Source organism: Hypomesus transpacificus, chromosome 17, assembly GCF_021917145.1.
Source record: "Hypomesus transpacificus isolate Combined female chromosome 17, fHypTra1, whole genome shotgun sequence".
In the NCBI taxonomy this organism is placed as follows: domain Eukaryota; kingdom Metazoa; phylum Chordata; class Actinopteri; order Osmeriformes; family Osmeridae; genus Hypomesus; species Hypomesus transpacificus.
In genome coordinates, this window is record NC_061076.1 from 819,469 (window position 1) to 846,242 (window position 26,774).

Sequence of the window (26,774 nt, forward strand, 5' to 3'; positions counted from 1 at the left end):
ATAGTTTTATTTTTAGTGTGTAACGGTAAACAACTGAAACTGTAAGTACCCTGATCCCCGCCCCCTTACGTAGTGTGCGTGTGACGCAATCCGGACACATTCTCTTGTTTTGGCAGTTTTGTTTCGAGGTCCGGTGATTATCAGTCGATCAAGAAAACGTATATGGGCAAGTGACGATTTATTATAGTCCGAAGTATGTTTGGTTTTCTGTAATATACTTTGTAAAACACAACCACCATCACAAGACATTAGGGATTGGAGTATTATCTGTTTCTGTACTACAGCGCTAGATAGGAAAACGTTAACACAATTAGCCTAGCTAGCTAGCCAGCTAGCATCACTCAGCTAGTATAACTAGTACTAGCATAGGCTAGCTGTCTAGTTACAAACTTGAAACAATTGAGTGTAGTGACAAAATAAGTTGAGAGAATAAGTTCAAAATAACGATGCAACGTTGCTGTATAAAAAAAATACATAGACTACATGTCATAGCTAGGTTTGTTTGTACTTAGCTAGCTACATGTTGTTGCTGGTTTGTGAACGTAGATGGGTCATCAGCTTAGTTGTTTAGCTAGCTTGCCAACGTCACGCAAGCAACATTTGAAATGAACGTTTCTGCAACGTTACAACTAGATTAGTTATCTATCCGTCGCTGTGAGTGGTTGTAAGCGGACAAGTGTCGTATTTGTTGCCAAGAACGTGACAGATGTGATGTTCAAGGGAATGTGAATCTAGAACTAGTAGTGCCATTATGGAGCTAACTGCTTATCCACTTACCGAGCATGTTGCAATCCACAGGCGATTGTCATTGCAAGGGGAACTAGCTATTGATCTCGTCAACAGTTGCAGTTTCGACCGTGGTGCTTGAGTCATGTGCCTACATTCAGAACGTGTTTCCACAAAGTTGATGATCCCATAGCAGCGTTTAAAGTTTCCGTTCGATAAAAACCGAATTGTGTCGTGGACCAATCATGACAGCTTACTTACCGTTTTAACTGTCACCGTAATCCATGTCTTGTTGTGTACCCAATACTCGATGACAACGATGACAGATGCGCCAGTCTGAAAACCACTGGGGACTGCTGTTTTAACGCTTGTTGTTTTGTAGAGGGGATGTTGGTGACGTGAGTGTTGGGTAGAGAGAGGATCCGCAGGTGGACTCAGGGAGCCTGTAAAATGGCAAATGGAGAAGATGACGATGTTATTCACCTGGCCAGCTTCAACCTTCACCGTAGCCAAGGTTACACCTCCTCCTGGACACGCCCCCTCAATACACACTAAGCAAATGCATAGTCTGTGCAGACGCACACAGGTTCATGTCATTGTAACCCAGTGTAGGTGAGTCCTAACTGACCTGGTTACTGTGTGTGCAGGCCGGAGGGCCCGGAGACGAGCCTTCATCACCATCTCAGACGACTCTGACGAGGAGGCGCTGGTGCTGGTGCAGAGCGGGCGTGTGCTGGTCCCAGACGAGCCTGACGATGATGTCAGGATCCTGGAGGTAGCCTGAGCCCAGCAACAGCACATACCAAAAGGAAGCCATGAGCAGCACGGAGTTTCTTTTAACAGTTGATGTGAATCAACCAACCTGCATGCATACATCTAGTACACATGGCACCTTTCTCCTTAGGAAAAGAGTAGCTTCTGAATTACTGTTATGTGCATCATCAGTTAAGATGTCACCCAGACATGTAACTCCCGTTCTGCTGAGCCCGTTCTGCTGAGCCCGTTCTGCTGAACCCGTTCTGCTGAACCTGTTCTGCTGAGCCCGTTCTGCTGAGCCCATTCTGCTGAACCTGTTCTGCTGAGCCTGTTCTGCTGAGCCCGTTCTGCTGAGCCCGTTCTGCTGAGCCTGTTCTGCTGAGCCTGTTCTGCTGAGCCCGTTCTGCTGAGCCTGTTCTGCTGAGCCCGTTCTGCTGAGCCCGTTCTGCTGAGCCTGTTCTGCTGAGCCCGTTCTGCTGAGCCTGTTCTGCTGAGCCCGTTCTGCTGAGCCCGTCTCATTCTGTTTGCCTTTCTCTCTTCCTGCAGCCCAGCATGGCTCCAGTGAGAAGGCGTATGATTCGCCCAGCTGCATCGTGGACCAGGTCCTCAGGACATGACCGACCAATCAGTGGGCGGAGGGATGTCACTGAGCAAAGTACTGCAAGCTCCGGAGCCACGCCTGCAGTGACCCCTCCAACCCCCCCACTCTCCAGAGACGCACAGACCAACACCACCCAAATCAGACCTCTGATCCGAGCTCAGACCCTGCCCCAACCTATACCCTCCACATCCACCAACCCTCAGCCTGTACCCTCCACATCCACCAACCCTCAGCCTGTACCCTCCACATCCACCAACCCTCAGCCTGTACCCTCCACATCCACCAACCCTCAGCTTGTACCCTCCACATCCACCAACCCTCAGCTTGTACCCTCCACATCCACCAACCCTCAGCCTGTACCCTCCACATCCACCAACCCTCAGCTTGTACCCTCCACATCCACCAACCCTCAGCCTGTACCCTCCACATCCACCAACCCTCAGCTTGTACCCTCCACATCCACCAACCCTCAGCCTGTACCCTCCACATCCACCAACCCTCAGCTTGTACCCTCCACATCCACCAACCCTCAGCTTGTACCCTCCACATCCACCAACCCTCAGCTTGTACCCTCCACATCCACCAACCCTCAGCCTGTACCCTCCACATCCACCCAGCCTCTGACTGCACCTCCCACGGAAGCAGTGGTATTGACAGAGACCCAGCCTAGCCCCCTCTCCCACCCCCGACCCAGACAAGTTCTACAGCAGGCTCGGTTAATCTGGGGTCCTCAGGTCCATCTCAGAGCCCAGGCCCCTGTCCAGGCTCCCCTGGCGGAGCCCCAAGTCGTGGCCAGACCCCAAGCCCTGCAACTCAGGCCCCCCCTCCAGCCATGCCCTGCCCCCCAGCCCAGACCCCAGGGACCCAGACCCAGCGCTGCGATGGCACCGACTGTGCTGATTGCAGCTGCTCCAGAGCGACTTGGACCCCCAGAAACCGGCCATCGGATTACCCTGGGCAGCCAGGCTGCAGCAGGGACACAGCCCAACCCTAACACCCAGGACAGAGCTCCCCAGTGGGGACAGATGCAGGGGGCACCTCCCCTGGAGCCTCAGGTGCTGGTGGTCTACCAGCCAGTGCCAAACCTTGACCCAGTAGCCACTGTTTCCAATTCAGAAGGGGCAAACCCTGGGGTGCAACCTAACGCCCCAGCCCTGGCCTTAGGCCCAGCCTTAACCCTAGCCCCTAATGCCCCTGCCTTAGTCCCAGCCCCCAACCCTCCAGCTCCAGCAGCCTTACCCAGGCTGGAGGAGGAGAGGCCAGGGCCCTCAGCACCACGGTGGGGCCAGGGGGAGGAGAGGCCAGTGCCTCCACATGTCAGAGCTCTGGTCCAGGGGGTGGTGAGTAGTGATTCTCTCTCTCACTCTCTCTCTTGCTCGCTCACTAAGCCACCACATCCTTCCTTCTCCTCGCTCCTGTGTTGACCCTCTCCTCCCTTGTCTCCTCCCTTGTCTCCTCCCTTGTCTCCTCCCTTGTCTCCTCCTCTCAGTTGGACCTGCTCCCTGATGTCCAGGAGAACTACGTAGCAGAGTTGATCCTGCAGAACGATATCAAAGATTTGAATGTGTAAGCACCTTTACCACCACATGATGGGTCAGGAACTTCCTCGATAAGTGTGTGTGTGAGTGTGTAACACCTCTATGCTGTGCTCTGTGCCAGTGTGTGTAACACCTCTATGCTGTGCTCTGTGCCAGTGTGTAACACCTCTATGCTGTGCTCTGTGCCAGTGTGTGTAACATGCTCCTGGAGAACCCAGGATATCCTCAGAGAGAAAGCACTGCATCTTCTCAGAGCAGCATCCTTCTGGAAGCCAGCAACACAGACACACAGGTAGGCCCAGCTGGTTAGAAGCAGGACAGAGACAGGTATACACGTACTAGTGGATCTCACTGTCTGGGTTTGATAGAAAAGAGAGAATAAGGAAGTAGTATTTGTCTTGAGATATGTGGTGTGTGTGTGTGTGTGTGTGTGTAGGTGAGTGAGGACCTGTTTGACTACTCCAGGCTGGGGCCTGTGGGGCCTGAGACCCTCATGCAGGCTGCTGACTTGCTCATGGGAGACTTCAGAATGCTCAGCTGCATCGACATCAAGTGGGCGCTCAACGCTCTCAAGGGACACTATGCACTCACACGCAAGGTACTGTGTTCCTGCTCACACACACGCACGCATGCACACACACACACACACCCCCGTGTGCATGAGCTGCGCTCCTGTGCTCCAGGCCTTATGTGAAGCCCTGAAGAAGTGGCAGGAAGTAGCAGACCCCTCAGGGAAGAAGCGCAGGAGAAGAGACTCCTCAGAGCGCTGCTACATTGACTTCCTGTTTGAACATGGTACATCCTCGCTCTCACACACGCTCTCACACACACACACACACACACACACACGCGCTCAGTCCTGCGCCTTCTTCCAGGCTCAGCTAAGTTCTCCAAGAGGATGTTCTTCCTGGAGAAGGATCGGCGAGGCTGCAGAACCTTTAGTACTGCTCTAGAACCTTCTCTGCAGAAGGAGGTCTCCTTCTACCAGCAGAAGACCAAGGAACAAGCAGAGGTGGGCCACAACACACACACACCCCACACACACACACCAACACACCGGAGGACTAATGCCTCTGAATGAAGGGGGCTGATATTTTGGTTGGAATCCTTTTGAACTTAAGCATAAATGGCTAGGTTTGCCAAACGTAGCTATCCTGCCTTCATGTTGTCTTGGCATCATATAAGAAAGGTGTCACCCTGAGGTGTAGCTGACTGGTTTGATGTCATTTCCTGTCTGTCTCCTTGTCCTTCCCTCGCTGCATCGTCTCTCCAGCATGAGGACTTCCTCTTGGCTCTGCAAGTGAATGAAGAGCAGTACGAGAAGGTAGGCAGCCCCCCCCCCCTCTGTCTCTCTCTCTCTCTCTCTCTCTCTCTCTCTCTCTCTCTCTCTCTCTCTCACACACACACACACACATTACTTTGTGTGTTTTTGTGAGACAGCCAGAGATGGTGGGGGGAGAGGAAAGGAGAGGATTGTGTATGTATATCATGATGTGTGTGTGTAAGGTAAAGAGGGAAGCATTTGTGTGTGGTGCTGTGTAGGCAAGAGCTCCAACGGTGTGTGTGTGTGTGTAGGACGGCCAGCTGATCGAGTGTGGCTGCTGCTGTGGAGAGTTTGCGTTTGAGAAGATGACCCAGTGCTCAGACGGCCATCTGTTCTGTAAAGAGTGTCTGGTCAAGTACGCTCAGGAGGCTGTGTTCGGCTCTGGAAGGGTACGTGAAGGCCTGGCCACTCTGTTTGGTTGGTTGTTTTAGACCAGTCTCAATCTGTTCACTGTGTTTAAAGTGTGTGTGTGTGTGTTGCAGTTGGAGCTGAGCTGCATGGAGGGGGGCTGTCCCTGCTCCTTCCCCGTGTGTGAACTGGAGAAGGTCCTGCCAGAGAGCATTCTGGGTAAATACTACGAGAGACAGGCTGAGGAGGCCGTAGCTGCAACCTGCGCTGACGAGCTAGTACGGTACGTGTGTGTGTGTGTGTTGGAGACAGTATGTGAGTGTTACGTGATGAGATGGACCTCTTAATGTGCTGTCTCCTCCTGTTAGGTGTCCGTCCTGTCACTTCCCAGCCCTGCTGGACCCTGGCGTGTCTCTGTTCAGCTGTCCCAACCCTCGCTGCAGGAAGGTGAGGGAGACAGAGATTTCTAGGTCCCTGAGGCTCTTGCAATCTATGAGGAATGTTGTGGTGGGAGAGTCTTACCAAGGTTATGTGTTATACAGATTGTGTGTCTGTTTGTGTCTGTGCCTCAAGGACACAGAAGGGAAGGGCTGTGTGGTTATTAGTCAGCCCTCCCTCAGGTCAGGGCCTCTCTCAGGGTCTCCCTCAGGGTCAGGGCCTCCCTCAGGGTCAGGGCCTCCCTCAGGGCCAGGGCCTCCCTCAGGGTCAGGGCCTCTCTCAGGGCCTCCCTCAGGGTCAGGGCCTCCCTCAGGGTCAGGGCCTCCCTCAGGGCCAGGGCCTCCCTCAGGGTCAGGGCCTCCCTCAGGGTCAGGGCCTCCCTCAGGTCAGGGCCTCCCTCAGGGTCAGGGCCTCCCTCAGGTCAGGGCCTCCCTCAGGGTCAGGGCCTCCCTCAGGTCAGGGCCTCCCTCAGGGCCGACCCTTCACTCATATGATGACATTTGGAGGGGGCGTTGTGAACAGAGAGCCGCTTTTGGTTCCTCATTGGTTTGATGATTCCAGTAATTTTCCAGTGACTGCATGACGGAGAGGGAGAGGGAGAGGGAGAGGTCAGGAGGATGGTGTAAGAGGGGGTCATATGGTATTGTAAGGTTCATGAACTCACTCTCCACCACTGCAGTTACATACTTTGACCTGTAGGTGGAGCCAGAGCTCCATGTTGGCTGCTTCTTACTTCACATTGCAGACCGTCTGTCTGTCTGTCTGTCCACTCATACACAACATCCTCCAGATGTATAGAACTCCTCCTCTCTGTGGAGTCATGCATCTGCCTTCCCTGTGACTCCACCCTTACCCTGACCTTTAGGAGAGGAAATGACCCAAAGAGAGTGCGAGTGCTGGCCCTCAGAGAGCATGTGTACCCTGCTGCTTGATAGCTATCATAGCCCCCATCACAAGAGGACAGGCTTAGACTATATGATGAGGTCACTGTGCTGCTCCTGTAGTGGACCCAGAGCCCAGTACCCTGGAGGGTTCTCCACAGAGCGCCTCTCTCTCCCTCTCCCCCTCTCTCCTCTCCCCCTCTCCCTCTCTCCTCTCCCCCTCTCCTCTCCCCCTCTCTCCCTCTCCCCCTCTCCTCCTCTCTCCTCTCCCCCTCTCTCCTCTCCTCCTCTCCTCCTCTCCTCCTCTCCCCCTCTCCCCCTCTCCCTCTCTCCTCTCCCCCTCTCTCCCTCTCCCTCTCTCCTCCTCTCTCCTCTCCCCCTTTCCCCCTCTCCCCCTCTCCCCCTCTCTCCCTCTCTCCCTCTCTCCCTCTCCCCCTCTCTCCTCTCCCCCTCTCTCCCCCTCTCCCCCTCCCACAGTAGAGCCTGCAGCCTGCAGCCCTTTGGAGGGGCGGGGTGCGGTTATGTAACTGACACACTTTCTCCTGCTTCCCTCTGATTGGCTGGACACACTGTCTTCTGTTTCCAATGTGGTTCAGATCCTGTGTGACCCAGAAGTCCTCCCCTGGACGTGTCTGAGGGCCAGACTCTCCATGATCACACACACACTCACACACACACACACTCAGCGTTCATGGGTTCCATATGTGGTCATCGAGAGGTTTGGACATGCTGCTTCAGGGTGGGGAGTCCACTGTTAGCATGGACTGGATTCAGATGTGTGTGTGTGTGAGAGTGTGTGTGTGAGCTGTCAATCATTATGCTGCATTCCTCTCTGCATTCAGAGATCATGTTCAGACATGATGGACTGCTTTGCCCTCTCTTCCTCTCTCTCTCTCTTTATCACCTTCTCTCTCACTTTCTCTCTTCCTCTCTCTCGTTATCCCCTTCTCTATATCACTTTCTCTCTTCCTCTCTCTCGTTATCACCTTCTCTTTATCACCTTCTCTATCACTCTCTCTCTCTATCACTCTCTCTCTCTCTATCACTCTCTCTCTCTTTATCACCTTCTCTATCACTCTCTCTCTCTCTTTATCACCTTCTCTTTCCCAGTGTCTTGAGCTCTGACTGTAGCTCTATATACAGAGCCAACACCCTTCACACAGACACACAGACACACACTCCAGCCCCCCAATCAGAAGCTGTGTGAATGTCCTCTGCTGCCTTATAAGGGCTGCCACAGAGAGGAGAAGGGGAAGGGGGAGGTATGAATGGAGAGAGAGGAAGACAGAGAGAGGAGGGAGGGGGGGAAGGGGGGGACGGGGAAGTATGAATGAAGAGAATCCAGAGGAAGGAGGGAGGGAGGGAGGGAGGAGAAGAGAGGGGTGATGTATGAATGGAGAGGGAGAGTGCAGGGAGGGTTACCCCTCTAGTGAGAGCGTGGACGCTGTGAGAGGTTGTCCTGGTGCTTGGTCTGCTTCTAGCACACTTATAGTATATAACTCTACAAGCAGGGTCATTAAGGGCTGCACGGTTATCACACCCATAGCTAATGTAATCCTCCTGCTTTGGCGCCTTGTCTTCAGAGACCAGGAAGAAGAGTGAGTCTAGTTCTCTCTCAGCGTGTGTGATGGCAGTGTGTGATGGCAGTGTGTGATGGCAGTGTGTGATGGCAGTGTGTGATGGCAGTGTGTGATGGCAGTGTGTGATGGCAGTGTGTGATGGCAGTGTGTGATGGCAGTGTGTGGCGTTTGGCTCCAGTCGGGGAACTCAGGTGTATGTGCTGTCGTGTTGGTTTGAGGAAGTGGTTTCTGCCACAGCGTTCCCAGGTAGCCACGCCCCGGTCAGGTGACCGCGTGTGCAGGGGAAGGGGGGGGGGGGGGGGGGGCGTGGCTACTGCTGTATTTTTAGACGCTCTATAAGAGGAGACGTTCCTCGTATTCCTGCCAGTCACTCTGACTGGCTCTCTCTCTGACTGGCTCTCTCACTCTGACTGGCTCTCTCTCTCTGACTGTCTGTCCCTCTGACTGTCTGTCTCTCTCTCTCTCTGACTGTCTCTCTCTCTGACTGTCTCTCTCTCTCACTCTGACTTGTCTCTATCTGACTCTCTATCTGACTCTCTCTCTCTCTCTTTCTCTCTTTCTCTCTCTCTCTCTCTGTGGACCTTAATCCACCACTAGGGGGGGTGGTTAACTGTGCGTTTGGCTGTGACTGTGTGTGTAACGTGTTGAACCTGTCTTTCACCATCATGTACACGATGGCATGGCTGCATGACTAGGACATTCACATCACTGTTGTCAGCTGCCACAGTTCCAGTAGTCCTGGTAACTTCCTGGATACTAACAGTCCCTGGTCGTCAGGGCGATGGACGTCAAGGCTCACCACAGCCTTGAGATGAACTTCCTGTTAAGGGATCAGACCAGGGGTGTTGTCATGGATACATTCTCTGCAGTAGTATCTGTCATATGCCATAATCATGAATATTTATCATGAGTATTTATTATACTATATATTATATATGCTATATTTTTTTATATAAACTGAAATATAAACAGTTTAGTTTGACAATTGTTGGTTGTTGCTTTGTGAGCGTGTGTGTGTGTGTGTGTGTGTGTGTGTGTGTGTGTGTGTGTGTGTGTGTGTGTGTGTGTGTGTGTGTGTGTGTGTGTGTGTGTGTGTGTGTGTGCGTGCGTGTGTATGTGGGTAATGAGAGCGTCTAGTGTGATAACCTTCAACGGAGGTGCAAGATATCGGGGCTCAGCGCCACGGAGACGAAGGGGATGGAAATGCTGTTACTAGGCAACCACATAGTGTGTGCCGAATGAATCCCACTCTTGCTGCAGTCAGAGACACACTGAAGCTCTCACACACACACACACTCACACACTCACACACACACTCACACACACACACACACAGCCACACCTAGCCGTCTTCTTTGTCAAGCTGCAGCGGTAGCTTCAGCAGCATTGAGAGAGGGAGACAGACGGACAAACAGAAAGAGACAGAGACAGATGGAGAGAGACAGACAGAGAAAGTGGATCTTAACAGAGATGAAATGTGAGAGTAGAAGTGTTCAGGGAGGACAGACAGAGACAACATATATGTTAGAAAACAGATGTCCCATGCAGTGTACCACTAAATGATGCTTCAAAAACGGTTCCAACGAATTATAATGAACTGGACTGAAATGCCATCTCTCTTTCCTTCTCCCCTCCTCCCTCTCCCCCCCCCCCCCCCCCCCCCTCCCCTCTGCAGGAGAGCTGCAGGAAGTGTCATGTGCAGTGGAAGCAGCATGTGGGGAAGTCATGTGACCAGGTCCTGGAGAGGGATGAGATACGCATGCGGGTGCTCTTGTGAGTGTCTAACATCAGGGGGACAAGGGTGGAGGAGTGTGGAGCCACTATGTGTTCATCATGTCATTCATGGAACAGACGCTTTTATCCACAGTTTCGTACCCATGATGCTTATTTGCTTATTAAAGATTTTTTATTGATTTGTGACCCCAAGAATCGATTTAAATCGAATCATAAGGTACCAAAAGATTCCCAGCCCTGATGCTTCTACAAGCTCTAGAAGTGCTCCCTAGCCCCCCTGACCTGGAGGAGGCGGGGCCGGTCTCTGTTTCCAGGACGCTCAGAGAGGAAGTGCAGCAGACAGCTGCTTCCTGTCTCTCTACAGGACGCTCTAGTCAGGCAGAGCGTCCTGTTGTTGCTGTCCAGAAAGCCTTGCTCTTCCTGTTCCACAGACAGACCACAAGTCTGTTGGAGAGATTATCCAGTGGGCCTGACTAGTCCATTCCAGATCTGTCTGACAGATATTACAGGCCTGAGTAGTCCATTCCAGATCTGTCTGACAGATATTACAGGCCTGACTAGTCCATTCCAGATCTGTCTGACAGATATTACAGGCCTGACTAGTCCATTCCAGATCTGTCTGACAGATATTACAGGCCTGACTAGTCCATTCCAGATCTGTCTGACAGATATTACAGGCCTGACTAGTCCATCCCAGATCTGTCTGACAGATATTACAGGCCTGACTAGTCCATCCCAGATCTGTCTGACAGATATTACAGGCCTGACTAGTCCATCCCAGATCTGTCTGACAGATATTACAGGCCTGACTAGTCCATCCCAGATCTGTCTGGCAGATATTACAGGCCTGACTAGTCCATCCCAGAGTTGGCTTACTTGTACACCTGCTAGGTAGCACAGATCTTATAGGTCTCTCCCTGGTTGTAAACACAACCCAGTATGAGGGTGTATATATCCTGATGCTGTCCCCAGTATGAGGTGGTGTATATATCCTGATGCTGTCCCCAGTATGAGGTGGTGTATATATCCTGATGCTGTCCCCAGTATGAGGTGGTGTATATATCCTGATGCTGTCCCCAGTATGAGGTGGTGTATATATCCTGATGCTGTCCCGTGTCCTCTGGTCTCCAGTGAGGAGCGCATGACCGCGGCCCGGGTCAGGAAGTGTGTGAAGTGTGGGACAGGGCTGGTCAAGTCGGAGGGCTGTAACAGGATGTGGTGTCGCTGCGGTAGCTTCATGTGCTACCTGTGTCGGGAGCCCATCTGTGGCTACAACCACTTCTGCCAACACGCCCGCTCCCCTGGCGCCCCCTGCAGGCAGTGCCGCAAGTGCTCCCTCTGGACGGACCCAACGGTAACACACACACACACACACACACTTACACACACACACACCTACACACACACACACCCTCTCACACACACCTACACTCACACACACACTAACAGACGTGCCTGTGTGAAATATGCTCTGGCTGGGTCAGATCAGCTGGCCATGGACACAGCACTGCTGTACCATCCCATGCAGTTACCCCTCTTCCTGTTAGCACACCTCACATCCTGTTAGCACACACCTCACATCCTGTTAGCACACACCTCACATCCTTTCCTCAGTGACACACAGAAACAAACAGGCCTTCCAGCAGGAGGTGTCCCATCTGTCTGGACCATCTCTCCCTGAGCAGGCTGCTCCCACAGCGAACACCTGACCCACAGTAACTGACCCTGAAACATGGGATCAACATGGATTTACCCAAGGCAGAAACCCTGCTAGTTCTGCTACATTATTGGCAGTAGACAATCATACTGTGCCATCTGACTGTGTTTTGTAAACCGAGACGTGTGTGTGTGTGTGTGTGTGTGTAGCAAGATGATGAGCGCATCATTCAGGAGATCCAGAAGGAGGGAGAGACAGAACTTAACAAGAAGAGTGCAGGTCAGTATCAACACTATCAACACTCGTGTTAGAACCCTGCATGGCTCTGCTGTGGGAACGTGTTTCTGACTCTCATGTTTCCCCCTCCCTTTCCCCCCTCCCTCTCCCCCCCCCCCCCCCTCTCCCCCCCCCTCTCCCCCCCTCCCTCGTTCACACGCAGAGAACTCAGCAAAGAGAGTCGGCCCACCGGCTGCCAAGCAACCACGGATTGGCCCTCCTGTCCAGATCGGCCCCGCCCCTCCCCTCCCCCCAGCAGTTCGAGCTCCCCTATTGGTGCCCCCCCAGGTGGTGCCCCCGCAGGTGGTGCCCCCCCAGGTGGTGCCCCCCCAGGTCCTCCCTCCAGCCCCACCCCAGGCCCGGCTGCTGATCCCCCTGTACGTTCCCCCCAACCCCCACCTGCGCCCCTTCAACTACAACATCAACAACAACGTGGAGTTGAACCTGCCCATGCACTATGGGCCCCCCCAGTACTACAGACGCTTCTAGCACGCACACACTGCCTTGTACAGAGGCAGGTCTCTGTCTCTACTCTGGAGAACCCTTCAGTTTTCTTTTTCTACTCTTCTGTTGGTGGGCTGAACTCTGCACGTTCTGAGAAGCCCTGAGGGTTAGCAGCCAAACAGACCTCTTTACTGGAATAAAGATATTTTTGATTCATACAATACAATTTCACAAAATTGTTCTGTGTAAAAATGAGAGTGCTGTTTCTGCTTAATAAACGTTCTTGTTTCCACACTTCTACCTGCTTGTTTTTTGTGTGGTGTTCAAGTTCAAACAAGTTGTTGTTCATCTCATGTTAGTGTTGTTTCTCTGCTGTGTTGTGGAGGACGAGCAGTGGTTACAGTTTTCACTTAGAGAAAAGCCTGACTCATGACAGAAGAGCCATTCAAGAGCGATTCTGTCTTTTCACCAATCACATCACAGTGGTCTCTGTCATAGCTGGCGCTACACCAATCACTGGGCAGAGAGAGTTGGTGATGTCACTGGAGATGAGGGAGGTTATTGTGACAAATCAATACTTCACACACACATAAGATTACAAGTACAGACTAGTATCGTCAACCCTCTTAGTGTTTGTAGTTTAGTCTTTAGTCCTGGGTGTGAGTCTGCACACTGTGCAGCGGTTGCAGTTATGGTGGACAAAGGCTGGATATCTAGAGAATGAAATCGACTTGCCACACTTCCTGTGACCTTATGGTCACCTTATGGACCGTATGGTTGTCTTGTTTTTAGAACCTTCTAAACGCTTTCACCAAGCCAGCCTTTCACCTGTTCAGTCAGATGGGATCAAGTGAAAGAAAACACCTTTATTTTGTCGAGGGAACGGTAATCTGTGAAACCTGAGAGTTTTAGAGTAGCCACAGTCACGGGGCTGCTTCTCTGCTGAGCATAATTCATCTCTGACCCCTGACCTCTAACCCCTGAGGCTCAGGGTTCAGCTGGGGGAGACAGCAGCTATCTCAGGGTTACCCTGACCTCTAACCCCTGAGGCCCAGGGTTCAGCTGGGGGAGACAGCAGCTATCTCAGGGTTACCCTGACCTCTAACCCCTGAGGCCCAGGGTTCAGCTGGGGGAGACAGCAGCTATCTCAGGGTTACCCTGACCTCTAACCCCTGAGACCCAGGGTTCAGCTGGGGGAGACAGCAGCTATCTCAGGGTTACCCTGACCTCTAACCCCTGAGGCCCAGGGTTCAGCTGGGGGAGACAGCAGCTATCTCAGGGTTACCCTGACCTCTAACCCCTGAGGCCCAGGGTTCAGCTGGGGGAGACAGCAGCTATCTCAGGGTTACTCAGATCCTCCTCAGGCAGCTGAGCTGGAAGTCTTCAAGGTTGAAAGTCCAGTTCAGTCCAGTTCAGTCCAGTTCAGAGGTGATTTGCTGTCTGAAGTGTCTTTGGAGCAAAGAAAGGCCTGTGATGCAGACTGCAGGCCTGTGATGCAGACTGCAGGCCTGTGCTGCAGACTGCAGGCCTGTGATGCAGACTGCAGGCCTGTGATGCAGACTGCAGGCCTGTGATGCAGACCGCAGGCCTGTACGCAGCGGAGCTCCCTGTGTGTTGTCAGTGAGACTGGATGGGATTCCTCACTGGGCCTGGTGTGTGTGTTTGTTTGGTTTGTTCCTATGTCTCCAGTGGTTCACATCTCACGCTCAGCTGAACTCAGTGACCCAGATGGCCTTAACGCTCACACGCTCTCAGGTGTGTGTGTGTGTGTGTGTGTGTGTGTGTGTGTGTGTAAACAGCTTGTCTACTGGGGCTGTTAGCACCCTGTTCTGTGCTTCTTCCCTGACTTTGTCTGTGCCAAGTCAGACAGACACTGTGTTTTCACAGCTGTACAGCTCAATGCTGTGACCTCTGCTGTGTGTGTGTGCCGGTTTCTGGCAGTACCGCAGTTTCTGTAATTTTCCATAAATCTGTCATCTGCTCATGTCTGTGATGCAGAGATTACTGGCTGACATTGCTAGAAATGTACTCTGTGATTTGCTCTGTGTGTGCATGGGGGGGCGGGCGAGAGAGGGGAGGGAGGAGAGGAGAAAGGGAGGGGAGGAGAGGAAGGAGAGGAGAGATGGAGGGGAGGAGAGGAGAGATGGAGGGGAGGAGAGAGAGAGAGCTGTGGAGGAGGAGGGTGGAGCAAGAGCAGGAGTTCAGTCAAGCTTGTCTCTCCCCCACCTTGAATGATCAAAGCCCGACCCGGTCTCTCCCCCACCCTGGTTACCCCCTCAGACCCCCTGGGGCTCACAGACATGGCAGAAGTACACACATCCTTCACTCCAGTATAAGTACAGATACTCACTGTGATTACATTGTTTAAAAAGACTCAAAGTAGAAAGGTACTACACAATAACAGTGTAATCACAGTGTAATGATAGTGTAATGATAGTGTAATGATAGTGTAATAACAACACAATAACAGCAGTGTATCAACATTTGTTACAGCTGTTCTTTTTCTTCTTGCCTCCTGCGTCCATGGCAACTTCATAGACTAGCTTACGTTTGTTGTGAGTGATAGCCAGGAAATGTAAAAGGTGCTCAAAGACAATAAATAATATTGATCATGCCACCAAATACAGATTAAAACTACAGTAACAAGCCTGGTTTGAAAATGTAAATAGTAGAAAGTACAGATATTTGTGTAAAAATGTGAAGGAGTGAAAGAGACTAACAAAGTATTCCCATCTCTGCAACGGTGTAACAGCAGTGTTATAACAGTGTAATAATGGTGTAATAACAATGTAATAACATTGTAATAACGGTATAATAACAGTGTAATAACCATGTAAAAAGTGTCATAACTGTAATAAGTTTACAAACATATAACTAGTGGTGGGCCATTATCGGCGTTAACGTCCTGCGTTAACGAGAGACTCTTATCGGACGATAAAAAAATATCGCCGTTAGTCTATTCTCATAGTTGGGTTGGATGCTGGGTCTATACTACGCAAGCTATGATGACTTTCACCTTGATATTTTAGCGCGGATGTATACCTAGCCGAATCTGTAGGGGGCGAGAACGAGTCTTCGAACCTGTGTGTATGCCTTGTGTATGACATTTCCACATCAAACGTGACGTGCTAAAATGGATCCAGCTATGTAGCCGCCGGGTTTGCTTTGGGGAAAATGTATTTTTAATAAGCTTCCAAATGGAAACCTCGACAAGACTAGGGTTGTTTGCACCTTGTGCTATGCGGAACTAGTGTACTGTACGAGTTCTTCTGGTTTCAAATACCGCCTAAACGCAAAGCATCCCTTAGCTAATGCGGAAGATGCCGGGCCAAGCATTGATGTAGTGCAGGGGAAAGGTCGTCGTCAAACTAGGATGTTTGAGGGCAACCGAGGCAAGCCCGTCAGCACAGCTCTATCAGCCAAGCTAACTAATCTCCTCGCTCACCTGGCTTGAGAAACCCGTTTTCAAAGACTTACTTTTAGTCATAATTTGGGTAGCACACACATTCTGAATGCCTTCGGCGGAATTCAAATGAGCCATTTTAATCTAGATCAATCTAGATTAGGTCCAAGATTACAGTGAGATTAATCTAGATTAAAAAAATTAATCTATGCCCACCACTACATATAACATGACATTGTAATAACAGTGTAACAACAGTGTAGCAACATCGTACTCTCAGTGTAATAACGACATCAAAATAGTGTAACGGCAGTGTAACAAAAGTGCAGAGATGGTAAAAGTACACACATCCTTATTGATCGTGTCACCAAATACAGATTAAAACCAAAGTAACAAGCCTGGTTTGAAAATATAAGAAGTAGAAAGTACAGATATTTGTGTAAAAAAAATTGTAGTGAAAGTAAAAAGTTGTCAAAAAAATGTATTGCGAAGAAAAGTGATGACATCTGAAAATAAGTCTCAAGTACAGTAGAAGTCCCACATCTGCAACAGTGTAATAATGGTGTATTATCTGTGGGTATTGAACCCCAGCCCACTAACCCTCTGACCCTTGACCCCAACCAAACACCCAGACAGGTCTCCTGTCTGACTGCGGATGTAATGAGGATTTGGACATTTCTGTTCCTGACAACGCCTTCGCTCGCCCTCCTCTCTCCCTCGCTCGCCCTCCCCTCTCCCTCGCTCGCCCTCCCCTCGTCCTCTCTCTCCCCTCTCTTCTGATCCCACTCTGCAGACCTGCAGCCTTCAGCAGCTGGTGTTTCCATGGTAACAGGAGTCTCTGATGTGGGTGGAAGCGGCGGCCATTTCACACAACCTCCCCCTCCCCCCACCCTGTCATCCCTCCCCTCCCCCCACCCTGTCATCCCTCCCCTCCCCCCACCCTGTCATCCCTCCCTCAGTCACACTGCAGATGACTACTCTCTGTCTGTCTGGGGCTCAACACTTTACCCAGAACCCACTGCGCCTGTTTCATAGATTTGGGTCATATTTGTGTGATTCATCAGCAGAATCATTCATAGAGCAAGAGAGAGCGAGAGAGAAAGAGAGAGAGAGTGTGTGTGTGTTGTAACGTTTGTGTTCCTCTGGGCTACACGTCTGACAGGGAAAATGAATTAGGGATCCACTGTAGAGGTTCCGTCATTACATACATTACCCCTCAAACGGTGAGGGGAGGAGGGGGAAGGGAGGGGGGAGAGTCTTCCTCCTGCTCCAGAATAAACCCCTCAGCACAAAGGCTCCATTCAGGCTGCAGGAAGTGTGTTTCCGTGTGTGTAACTGGGACAGCACATGAAACTGCGCTGTTTGGGAAGGGAAAATATACATATTTTTGCATTTAGGGAACTAAACACCACATCTATCCTCTTGGGCTTAGTTTGGGTTTGAATATTAAAAAATGACGTGCTTGTGGTTTGATCATATGCAAGATATCAGTTATGTAGTAAAAAAAACATATATTCCCCTGAGATAACTTCCCACAAAGGCAAATAGAGCCCAGTCTCCTGTAGCTGGCCAGTCCTAAAAACACACACACACACGCACACAGGTAGTGTTCCAAATCCCAGTTTTATTGGTCGTTGGAATTCCGGTGAACCAATGGCACAAGAGGAAGATTAACCACAATATCAAAAAATTAATTATACAAAATAATATTACAAAAGGAAGTTCCAGTTATACAAAGCAAAGATGTGAATCAGTTTATTTTTCTTTCTATTTGTTTTTCTTTACTGCCCATTAACTCAGAGTAAGGCACAGTCATTACCACATCTTCCTTCCACACCAGCCTCGACCAATCACCGTGTTCCAGGAACCGAAAAGCCAGACGGTCTGCGTTCTGCCATGCAAACCTGAAGTGTGCTTATCAATGCATGTCATCAGCTGTCTACCTCAAGTCCCCCTCTACCCCCAGCGCTTCTGAAACCACGAGAACACGTTCGTCTACAAGCTCACCACAGCTTCTCATTTCTAGCTGTCCACTCGTCTGTCTGACCAGAGGCTGACACCAGTCTGGTTACAGAGGTGTCCAGGGCTGGGGCCGTGTGGTTCACACCCTCTGACCGGCCTGGCTGACTGACCGGCCTGGCTGACTGACCGGCCTGCTGACTTGACCGGTGAGATGTCGGCTGTGCTCTGCTTTCTGTGGGTGCAGCACCAGAGTGTGAATGACAGGACGAGGAGTTTGGATCCCGGATGAAAGGCAGTTTGAAGAGTCAGTTTGCAGTATCACACCAGTTGATAGCCATCATGAGTCGGTCTGACCCAAACCTGCTGATGATAGTGGCTATGCCTTAAGAGAACATCAAAATAGTGTGTGTGGTTCTTCCAGTAAGGGTCGAGAGCAGTCCCCATCATACATCCCAGCATGCCACACGGCCGGTGCTCGGAGCACGGCTAGGAGACCAGAGGGAGACAGTTACAGGGAGACTTCCTGTCTGTCTGGAATATCACTCTCCACCAATGGGAACACAACAAGAGAAGGACACATGACTGCTTACATTAGACTAGTTTACATTGTGGGGTTGAACCTGTTGGGTGATATCATCATCAATAACTCCAGTTATCAAATAGAGAGGACAGAGGCTCTCCACATACAGACACACCAGACCAGACCAGTCGAATCTGCTCCTACACAACCAGACCAAACCAGTCCAGATAGAACCACTCCCACCAGTCCAGACCAGATAGAAACAGTCGTACTGGACTAGGTTGTACAGAAACACTTAATCCAGATAGAAGGGGGTCACCAGGTAAAAGACACCATTGATACTGCCACCATGTGCTGCTCAAGCCAGAATCAGGAAGAGACAGACAGAGATGGGAAGACAGAACGCTAAAATAACAGGATTAGGAGGGAGAGCAGTGAGTCTGGGGGGGGGGGGGGGAGGAAGGGAGGAGGAGGAGGGGAGTGGGTCTCTCCAAACAAGGCTCAGGAAAGGGAGGGCTTCGGGCAGATGAGTGAGTAGAGCCCAATCAAACGTCTGGGAGGGTGAGTGACACGTCGAGCAGCCGTTGGATTGGAACAGGGAAAGTGTACTGCCCCAATGTAACTATGGCAACCCATAACTGACTCAAAAGAGAGAGGGAACAGGGAGAGGAGGAGAGGAGGAGCGAGGGAGAGAGAGAATGGAATGAGCTGGAGATGCCAACCAGCACCATCCGCCTCCCTCCTCGTCCCCTCCCCTCTCCCGGTCCTCTGCAGTTCACCAGACCTCACAAGGGTAAAGGTGGAAAGGGGGATGGGGGGCAGGGGGGTGGTAGTGTTGTGCTGAAGCATGCGTTGTCGTGGTCACAGCTTGCTCAGTACTCCCAGAGAGTGGCGGTCTCCAGGTCGTCAGCGTTGGCCTTGAGGACGCCGGCGTGGTCGCCACGGAGATACTTCCCCTCCGCAGAGCGGATGGCCAGCTTGTTGTAGTCACAAAACTCAAACAGGAAGTCAACAGGCGTGTCACTGCTGCTCACTACTGAGGACTCGTTTCCAACCATCCAGTACTTCCCAGTGGAGTCTGATGGGAGAGAGGGGGGAGAGAGAGAGGGGGGAGAGAAGGGGGAGGAGAGAGGGGGGAGAGAGGGGGGAGGAGAGAGGAAGAGAGAGGGGGGAGAGAGGGGAGAGAGAGAGAGGGGAGAGAGAGAGAGAGAGAGAGAGAGAGAGAGAGGGGAGAGTGTTGGTGGCCAGGTCATCATTTAGTCACCAAGTTCATCTTGCTGCCTGGCGTATTTGTGTGTGTGTGTTCGCATGCATGTGTGTGTTTGGATGTGTGTATGTTTTTGTGTGTGTGGTGTCAAATGTGATGGTAGGAAATGATGCTTATAAATGGCACTAGCCTTGTATATGTGTGTGTGTGTGTGTGTGTGTGTGTGTACACTGACCCTGCAGACTGTAGGCTCCATCTCTGTACTCCAGAGTGAAGTAGTCGTAGGTGGAACGGTTAGAGTCCAACGTTCCTGTAACCTTCCTACAACCAATGAAGCCATGCTCTCCACGAAGCACTATGATTGGACGGTTGATCAACTTCATCAGGAACTCCTCTGACTCACCTGTAGATGCCACACACACAAAACATTCGTCCACATTAATGACAGTGCAAGATGTCATTAAACACACACACAAAGGCATGAGTAAACACACACGCGCGCACAAACACACTGACCTGCAGAGTCGATGGTAGCGGCTAGCTGACCGTTCTTCTTGGCTGCAACATACCTCCCGTTAGCAGCGCAAAGAGTCAGCTTCTTTCCACGCCACTCGATGTCAAAGAAGCAGTTAGTGGACCTACACACACACACACACACAATAGAACTTGATTCCACGACATGGGGGTTGGCACAAACATACCCACATATAAAGGCGTGGTTGTGTGTAACCATAGCGACAGGCCCAGGCCTGTGCTGGAGAGGAGGCCTGACCCAGGAGCAGTCGGGGGTCAGAGGTTAAATCCCTGCACTCTGGCTGAACAGAAGCTCAGTTTCACTGGGTACAAAAACACATGCAACCCCTTCTTTTCTCTCCCCTGCCCCAGCCCCAGCCTCAGTACCCCTGCCCCAGCCCCAGCCTCAGTACCCCTGCCCCTGCCCCAGCCTCAGCACCCCTGCCCCTGCCCCAGCCTCAGCACCCCTGCCCCTGCCCCAGCCTCAGGACCCCTGCACCAACCCCAGCACCCCCCAGGACAGAATGAGGATAGGTGTGGTGAGCCTGGGAACGAGTGTCTGTGTGTGTGTCTGTGTGTCTGTGTGTCTGTGTGTCTGTGTGTCTGTGTGTCTGTGTGTCTTACTTGGTGGATGCAGTACACTGCAGGCCTCCATTAGCCATCAGAGTCCAGTATTTCCCAGCAGCCGTTCGGAAAGCACACTTTCCGTTTTCACGACACATCTCCACCTGGAACACTTCCTGGTCCCCTTCCTCATCCTGATTGGCTGACAGGTCCATACCTGGGCAGGGTCAAAGGGGAGAGGGATTACACATGACCTTAATATCAACCCCAGATCTGGAGCTGGTCAGTGACAACAACAAATGTAGTTCACAAATGCGCACACACACACACACACATCTATACAGACGTCCACTGCTATTCTGGTCAGGATCACACACACACAAACTGAGCAACATCAGATGGCTCAGATTACAGAGGATGTTCCAAGGCTCCACACACACACTGTGCACAAGCCACTAACCCCAGTTTGGGGGGTAAATCCCCCACTGAATTATGGGTAATCAAAGAGACCCACCAGACCTCTGTAAGGAAGCAGCTGCTGTCAGTGTGTGTGTGTGTGTGTGAGTGTGTGGTGGGGGGGGGGGGGATGGTTGCATGACAGTATGTGTATGTGTTGAAAGTGTGTGTGTGTGTACTGTGTGTGTGTACTGTGTTTTTTTTTGTATTGTGCCCACGTGTTTGGAGTGACAGACCGCATGCATCTGTGTTAGAGAGACAGAGACCATTAAGCACACTACAGGCATCTGTGTTAGAGAGACAGAGACCATTAAGCACACTACAGGCATCAGGGCCCAGGGAGCACACAGAAGCCCCCAGTCAAACAGGAAGCATCTACAGCACACACGCGCGCACACACACACAGTCAGTCCGTTGCTGCTCCAGTACAATGCTGGGTGTAACCGAGTGAGACAGCTCCTCCTCTTCCTTTTCCCCACGCCTACACTGCACTCTTCCAGTCTCTGTCTCTCTCTCCCTCTTTCTGTATCTCTCTCCCTCTCTTTTCTCTGGCTGAAGGGACTCTTTCACTAACCAACACAGACACACAAATGGATCCATCGTCAAGCGGTTTTTCCTAAGCGGGTTTTACCCTTAATGACACAGCTGACCGTTGCCATGGCGATGCCAGGCTGAAGTTCCGCCTGTCCAGGCAGAAGAATGGTCACCTGACATGTCCCATCAGAACGACCAGTTCATGTTCCTCTCTTCCCTCTCTGCTGTTCCTCACCTCCCTCTCTGCTGTTCCTCACCTCCCTCTCTGCTGTTCCTCACCTCCCTCTCTGCTGTTCCTCACCTCCCTCTCTGCTGTTCCTCACCTCCCTCTCTGCTGTTCCTCACCTCCCTCTCTGCTGTTCCTCACCAAACTCTCTGCTGTTCCTCTCTTCCCTCTCTGCTGTTCCTCTCTTCCCTCTCTGCTGTTCCTCTCTTCCCTCTCTGCTGTTCCTCTCTTCCCTCTCTGCTGTTCCTCTCTTCCCTCTCTGCTTTTCCTCTCTTCCCTCTCTGCTGTTCCTACCGACCACGTCTGGTCTCCAAGGACGGATTGAGTTTCCACTGAAATATGCAGGGACACACACACACACCCCCTCACACACACACAGATGATGGAGCAGGAAAAAAAACCGACCAAGATGAGAACCACATGGCTGCAAGGGTGCTCATGGAGAAGAGGGGATGAATAAAGGGAGGAAGAGAAGGGAGGGAGTATAGAGTGAAAGGAGAGAAGGAAGCGTTTCCAGTCTGACTTGCTATAACTCATAGCTGACTAAAACAAACCCGTTGCTGTACCAACCTAGTGGAACGAGCAGCAGCATATTTCAGGAAAAGAAACCAGCAAGCTGATACCTTGAATACTTTGCATCGCTCACCATGGAACAGTGTCCTCGTGGTTTAATTTGCAAAATGTTTGAGAGCTTCTGAAAGCCTGTTTGTTTGGTCCATTTGATATGATAGTACTGGATGCACAGAGACACACACACAGCAACCAGAGATACAAACACCCTGTCATCCACTGCTCTTTCATGCCCAGGGTCGTCTGTCAGAGAGGGTAGTCTGTCAGAGAGGGTCGTCTGTCAGAGAGGGTAGTCTGTCAGAGAGGGTAGTCTGTCAGAGAGGGTAGTCTGTCAGAGAGGGTCGTCTGACAGAGAGGGTAGTCTGTCAGAGAGGGTCGTCTGTCAGAGAGGGTAGTCTGTCAGAGAGGGTCGTCTGTCAGAGAGGGTAGTCTGTCAGAGAGGGTCGTCTGTCAGAGAGGGTCGTCTGTGTACAGTCCTCCGACAGACATGACACACAAACCCAGGACAGACTCATGGGAGTCCACACCCGGAGGGCCACAGCAGTGTTGACCCAGTGAGAGGGGGAGCAGGCAGGGCGATCTGGGATCACACACACTCTCAACACACACACTCACACACTCTCAACACACACAAAAGCTTGCACCCACACAGAGTTAACACAATAAGACACTCTTACTAGACACACACACACACACACAGAGGCAGACACACACAGCTCTCCTCACCAGCCCTACCAAGGCAGGCTGACCAGAGACAGGCACAGATTGCTGGCATAGGTTTGCTGTGAGGCTGGATGAGTGTGTGTGTCTAGTGAGAGAGAGTCTCATTTTGTTGAGTCTACGTGTGGGTGAGCTTCTGTGTGTGTTGAGAGTGATTGTGTGTGTTAAGAGTGATTGTGTGTGTGTGTGTGTGAGGCCTCTATTGTCTGGCTGGCTGGGGTGAGCCCAGCTGGGACACACACAGAGCCAGCTCATGCTTTGTTCTGCGTATACCACACACACACACACACAGCGTGTGTTAGTAATTAACTAGAGACAAACACATACCATAGCAATGTACTCCTCCATGCTCCACTCTGATGTTGCAGTGAGACAGTGATAGCTACCTCCCCCAGACAGGCGTTCCAGACCAGGGCAGTCAGGCCCAGCAGTGGGACACATGATCAGGCCCCACACCCACCGTGTCCCCCTCCCCCACCCACCGCGACCCCCTCCCCCACCCACCCACCGTGACCCCCTCCCCCAACACATCCTGAGTACAGGGGGGGTCACCTCCAACCCTCCCTCCCCCTCCCTAACAGAAGTCCTCCTCGCGAAGCCTCTCCTGCCCTCCTGGTGAGGGCTGATGGGAGGATGGGAAGGTGGTAATGGCGCCCTGGCAAAGGTCCAAATGCTGCTGCAGGCAGACTCTCACACACACAAGCAAGGCCAAATGCTGCTGCAGGCAGACTCTCACACACACAAGCAAGGCCAAATGTTAGCAGATAGAACAGTGTTGTGGGGAGAGCGAAATCATCAGCTGAGTCTGGCAGGGACTAACGCTACAGCCAAGGTCAGGGATGTGTGTGTGTGTGTGTGTGTGTCAGCGGGTGGTGTGTGTGTGTGTGTGTGTCAGCGGGTGGTGTGTGTGGCATACAGGGAGGGTGTCAGAGCTAAATCCAAGCAGGACACAAAATGGAGGACAGAGTCTGGAGAGTTCTAGAAGCCAGAGCCTGGAGAGTTCTAGAAGCCAGAGCCTGGAGAGTTCTAGAAGCCCAGCTCAGCAGACATGGGAACCTGCAGGAGGTTGGCTACACACAGAAGCAGCCCTGGAAGATCTCATTCTACTTCTAGAATAAAAAAAGTCTTCTGATTTCATCTCCATCTCTCTGTGGAAGCACTACTAGCAGTGTATACATGTGTTCTGAGATTACCCAGAAGCACAGGTCACATCAGTGTCAAATCAGTGTCCAGTTGGTTCTGCCTGAACAGTGTGCCCTGGGCGACTGGTTCTGGTGCAAGATTCAGGCAGCAGAATCACTGAGTGGTTATGGGGTCATCCAGCTCTGTGCTTAGGATAACCCTGTCCCACAGCAGGAGCCAGAGAAGCCTGGAACACAGCCTGCATCTGGAGCCAGACCCTCCATCAGCCCACACGGACCCTGTGTTGTGGTGGAGTCTGTTGCCTCTGGTCTGTTCCCACAGACCTCCCGGATGGAGACCAGCCTAAACTACCCCCCCCCCACCCCACACAGCTCCATGTTAACCTCAGACATTCAGTCCAAATATGATCTTTGACACACCGAGTGCTATACACTGACAGATTACAGAGATTAAGATTACATATGTGCTTGTTGATCTAGATTAGCCCAGGGATTGGTCCCGCTGAAGACCGAGAAGATAACCCCCTTATCAGCTCTGCTGTGGGTGAGCAGCCACAGACCTGCAGCCCACAGACCTGCAGCCCACAGACCTGCAGCCCACAGACCTGCAGCCTACAGACCTGCAGCACACAGACCTGCAGCCCACAGACCTGCAGCCCACAGACCTGCAGCCTACAGACCTGCAGCACACAGACCTGCAGCACACAGAGCTGCAGCCCACAGACCTGCAGCACACAGACCTGCAGCACACAGACCTGCAGCACACAGACCTGCAGCATCACCAGCATGCACTGTCACTATGGAGGCTAGATCCTTCAGAACGGTCTTCTCCACTACAGACACCACTGCCTCTCAATGCTGCAGAAACACCAACCCTAACCCTCACCCTCTCTCCTTCTCACCCTCTCTCCTTCCCTCCCTCACCCTCTCTCCTCCTCTCCCTCACCCCTCTCCTCCTCACCCCTTTCCTTCCCTCCCTCACCCTCTCTCCTCCTCTCCCTCACCCCTCTCCTCCTCACCCCTTTCCTTCCCTCCCTCACCCCCTCTCCTACTCTCCCTCACCCCTCTCCTCCTCACCCTCTCTCACCCCTCTCCTCCAGGAACTTGGGAGGCTCTCTTCCATGAGGAACCCAGGAGGGAGGGAGGATGATTGCTGTTTGTCTCTGCAGACCAGTCTGGGGGAGGGAAGCAGGTCTGATCACACATTCAGATGCTTAGATACACACACAGAGCATCGACACATGCGTTCAATCATAACTGATTCATCCGTGTGTATTCTAGAATCATCCATGTGTGTACAGTATTCTAGAAGGTTTTGTGTGTGTTCTTTGTTGTGTCATCCCCCTCAGTGTGTGGGCTGTATGGGGGGGGGGGGGGGGGGGGGGGTGGTCTGACATTCCATGATTTTAACCCCTCCAGTGCTGGAGGCTATGGTCTACCATACACACACAAACTGTTCCAGTTCCACAGTTGGTAACCAAACTCGAATACAGATTAAGCTCCCTGTGATGTGCTCTCGCGCCCCACACATACCTTGCCGGGTGGAGACGTTCCTCTCGTTTCCAGCGGTGAGGACAACCTGCGGGTGGCTCTGCTCGAGCACGAACAGCTCGTCCTTCCCAACGCGCGTGCTCTTGCCAGACTTCATGGTACCGGACGGACCAGAGGGCGCGAGGTATTTGCCATTGCAGTCTCTGAAAACCACCTTCCCTGAGCGGAACTCCAGTGTGTAGCCCGTGGTCTTGTCCGATTTAACGGCCAGGCTGCCGTCGTTCTTCAGGAACCGGTTGTCAGAGGTCTGAAGGTGATACCTCTGGTCCCGGAACACGAGAGTGATCAGCGAATCAACTCCCCACGGGACGTCGCGGTCAATAGCAATCTCATCCACCTTCGAGCTCAGGTGCGCGTAACGTTTGCGCGTGATGCTGAAGATGTTGACTTGCGGGTGCATGGCGATGTGCACGCTCCATTTCTCGGCCACTGATGCGGTTTGGGCAAAACAGATGATCCGGTCCTCGGTACCGCCCAGGTAGCGCCCGTGCTGCTCAGATTGCAGCGACCACCGGCCGTCATCATGAGCGGTGATGATAAACCGGCATTCTGTCCCAGGAGTCTCGCTGTCCCCGGTCACATTGCCATCTTTGTCGGCTGCGATGTACCGGCCCAGGTGAGACTTCAGACAGAACACATTCCCGTTCGCTTCGTCTCCGGATTGTTCCAGCGTCCAGATCTGCTTCTTCTTCAGGCTCGTGGCCGAGGCATTGATTTTGAAGCCGAACGTTTCAGCAGTTAAATATTTATTACCGCAGTTAATCAGACCGAACTGGATCTGGAGCATGTCGCTGGTTCCGTTACTAGCGCCGTTAGAAGACATGATGACGTTCGGGCCTGGACCGGGTCGGTTGCGTCTGGACAGTGCGGGGTTCGGAACTCGCTCGGAGGGTGAGATGCTCTGCCTCGCGTGCTTCTTTGTTTGGGGAGTGTGTGAGTGTGTGTGAGTGTGAGCGCGCACCGGTCCTCTCTGCTCTCACAGCGCGAGCTCGTCGCCACAGCTGCAACCTTTATACCAATGAGTGACGTTGGCCCACAGCCACGCCTCCTCCGGACAGAAGTCGGGGTACAAGTCTTTTCCATTACATTCTCCTTTCCTTCAT

The 26,774-nt window shown here is 52.0% G+C and overlaps 2 protein-coding genes across 2 annotated transcripts; one reads left to right on the forward strand and one right to left on the reverse strand.

Annotated features, from left to right (window-relative positions):
- Nucleotides 1-88: 88 nt before the first annotated feature.
- On the forward strand, nt 89-12,600 carry rnf216 (ring finger protein 216). The gene is made up of 17 exons (XM_047038156.1): nt 89-193; nt 1,109-1,240; nt 1,374-1,501; nt 2,029-3,423; nt 3,573-3,649; nt 3,811-3,913; nt 4,058-4,219; nt 4,305-4,416; nt 4,497-4,633; nt 4,895-4,945; nt 5,197-5,334; nt 5,428-5,576; nt 5,662-5,740; nt 9,868-9,965; nt 11,058-11,280; nt 11,793-11,862; nt 12,023-12,600. The coding sequence occupies exons 2-17, from the start codon at nt 1,177-1,179 to the stop codon at nt 12,346-12,348; spliced, it is 3,312 nt and encodes a 1,103-aa protein (XP_046894112.1). The 5' UTR covers nt 89-193; nt 1,109-1,176; the 3' UTR covers nt 12,349-12,600.
- A 4,710-nt stretch (nt 12,601-17,310) lies between these two features.
- fscn1a (fascin actin-bundling protein 1a) lies at nt 17,311-26,677 on the reverse strand. The gene is made up of 5 exons (XM_047038720.1): nt 25,654-26,677; nt 20,533-20,689; nt 19,912-20,033; nt 19,631-19,798; nt 17,311-19,266 (listed from the first exon to the last, which is right to left on the reverse strand). Exons 1-5 carry the CDS (start codon nt 26,492-26,494, stop codon nt 19,061-19,063), a joined length of 1,494 nt encoding a protein of 497 aa, XP_046894676.1. The 5' UTR covers nt 26,495-26,677; the 3' UTR covers nt 17,311-19,060.
- Between the last annotated feature and the right edge of the window lie 97 nt (nt 26,678-26,774).

Excerpts from the sequence above, each read along its gene's own strand:
- rnf216 (XM_047038156.1), top strand. The coding sequence starts at position 1,177 with ATGGCAAATGGAGAAGATGACGATGTTATTCACCTGGCCAGCTTCAAC. Across the intron at positions 4,634-4,894 it reads AGACCAAGGAACAAGCAGAG|CATGAGGACTTCCTCTTGGC; the intron begins GTGGGCCACAAC and ends TCGTCTCTCCAG. Across the intron at positions 9,966-11,057 it reads ATACGCATGCGGGTGCTCTT|TGAGGAGCGCATGACCGCGG; the intron begins GTGAGTGTCTAA and ends TCTGGTCTCCAG.
- fscn1a (XM_047038720.1), bottom strand. The coding sequence starts at position 26,494 with ATGTCTTCTAACGGCGCTAGTAACGGAACCAGCGACATGCTCCAGATC. Across the intron at positions 19,799-19,911 it reads CGCTACCATCGACTCTGCAG|GTGAGTCAGAGGAGTTCCTG; the intron begins GTCAGTGTGTTT and ends TGGCATCTACAG. Across the intron at positions 19,267-19,630 it reads TGGAGCCTACAGTCTGCAGG|ACTCCACTGGGAAGTACTGG; the intron begins GTCAGTGTACAC and ends CTCTCCCATCAG.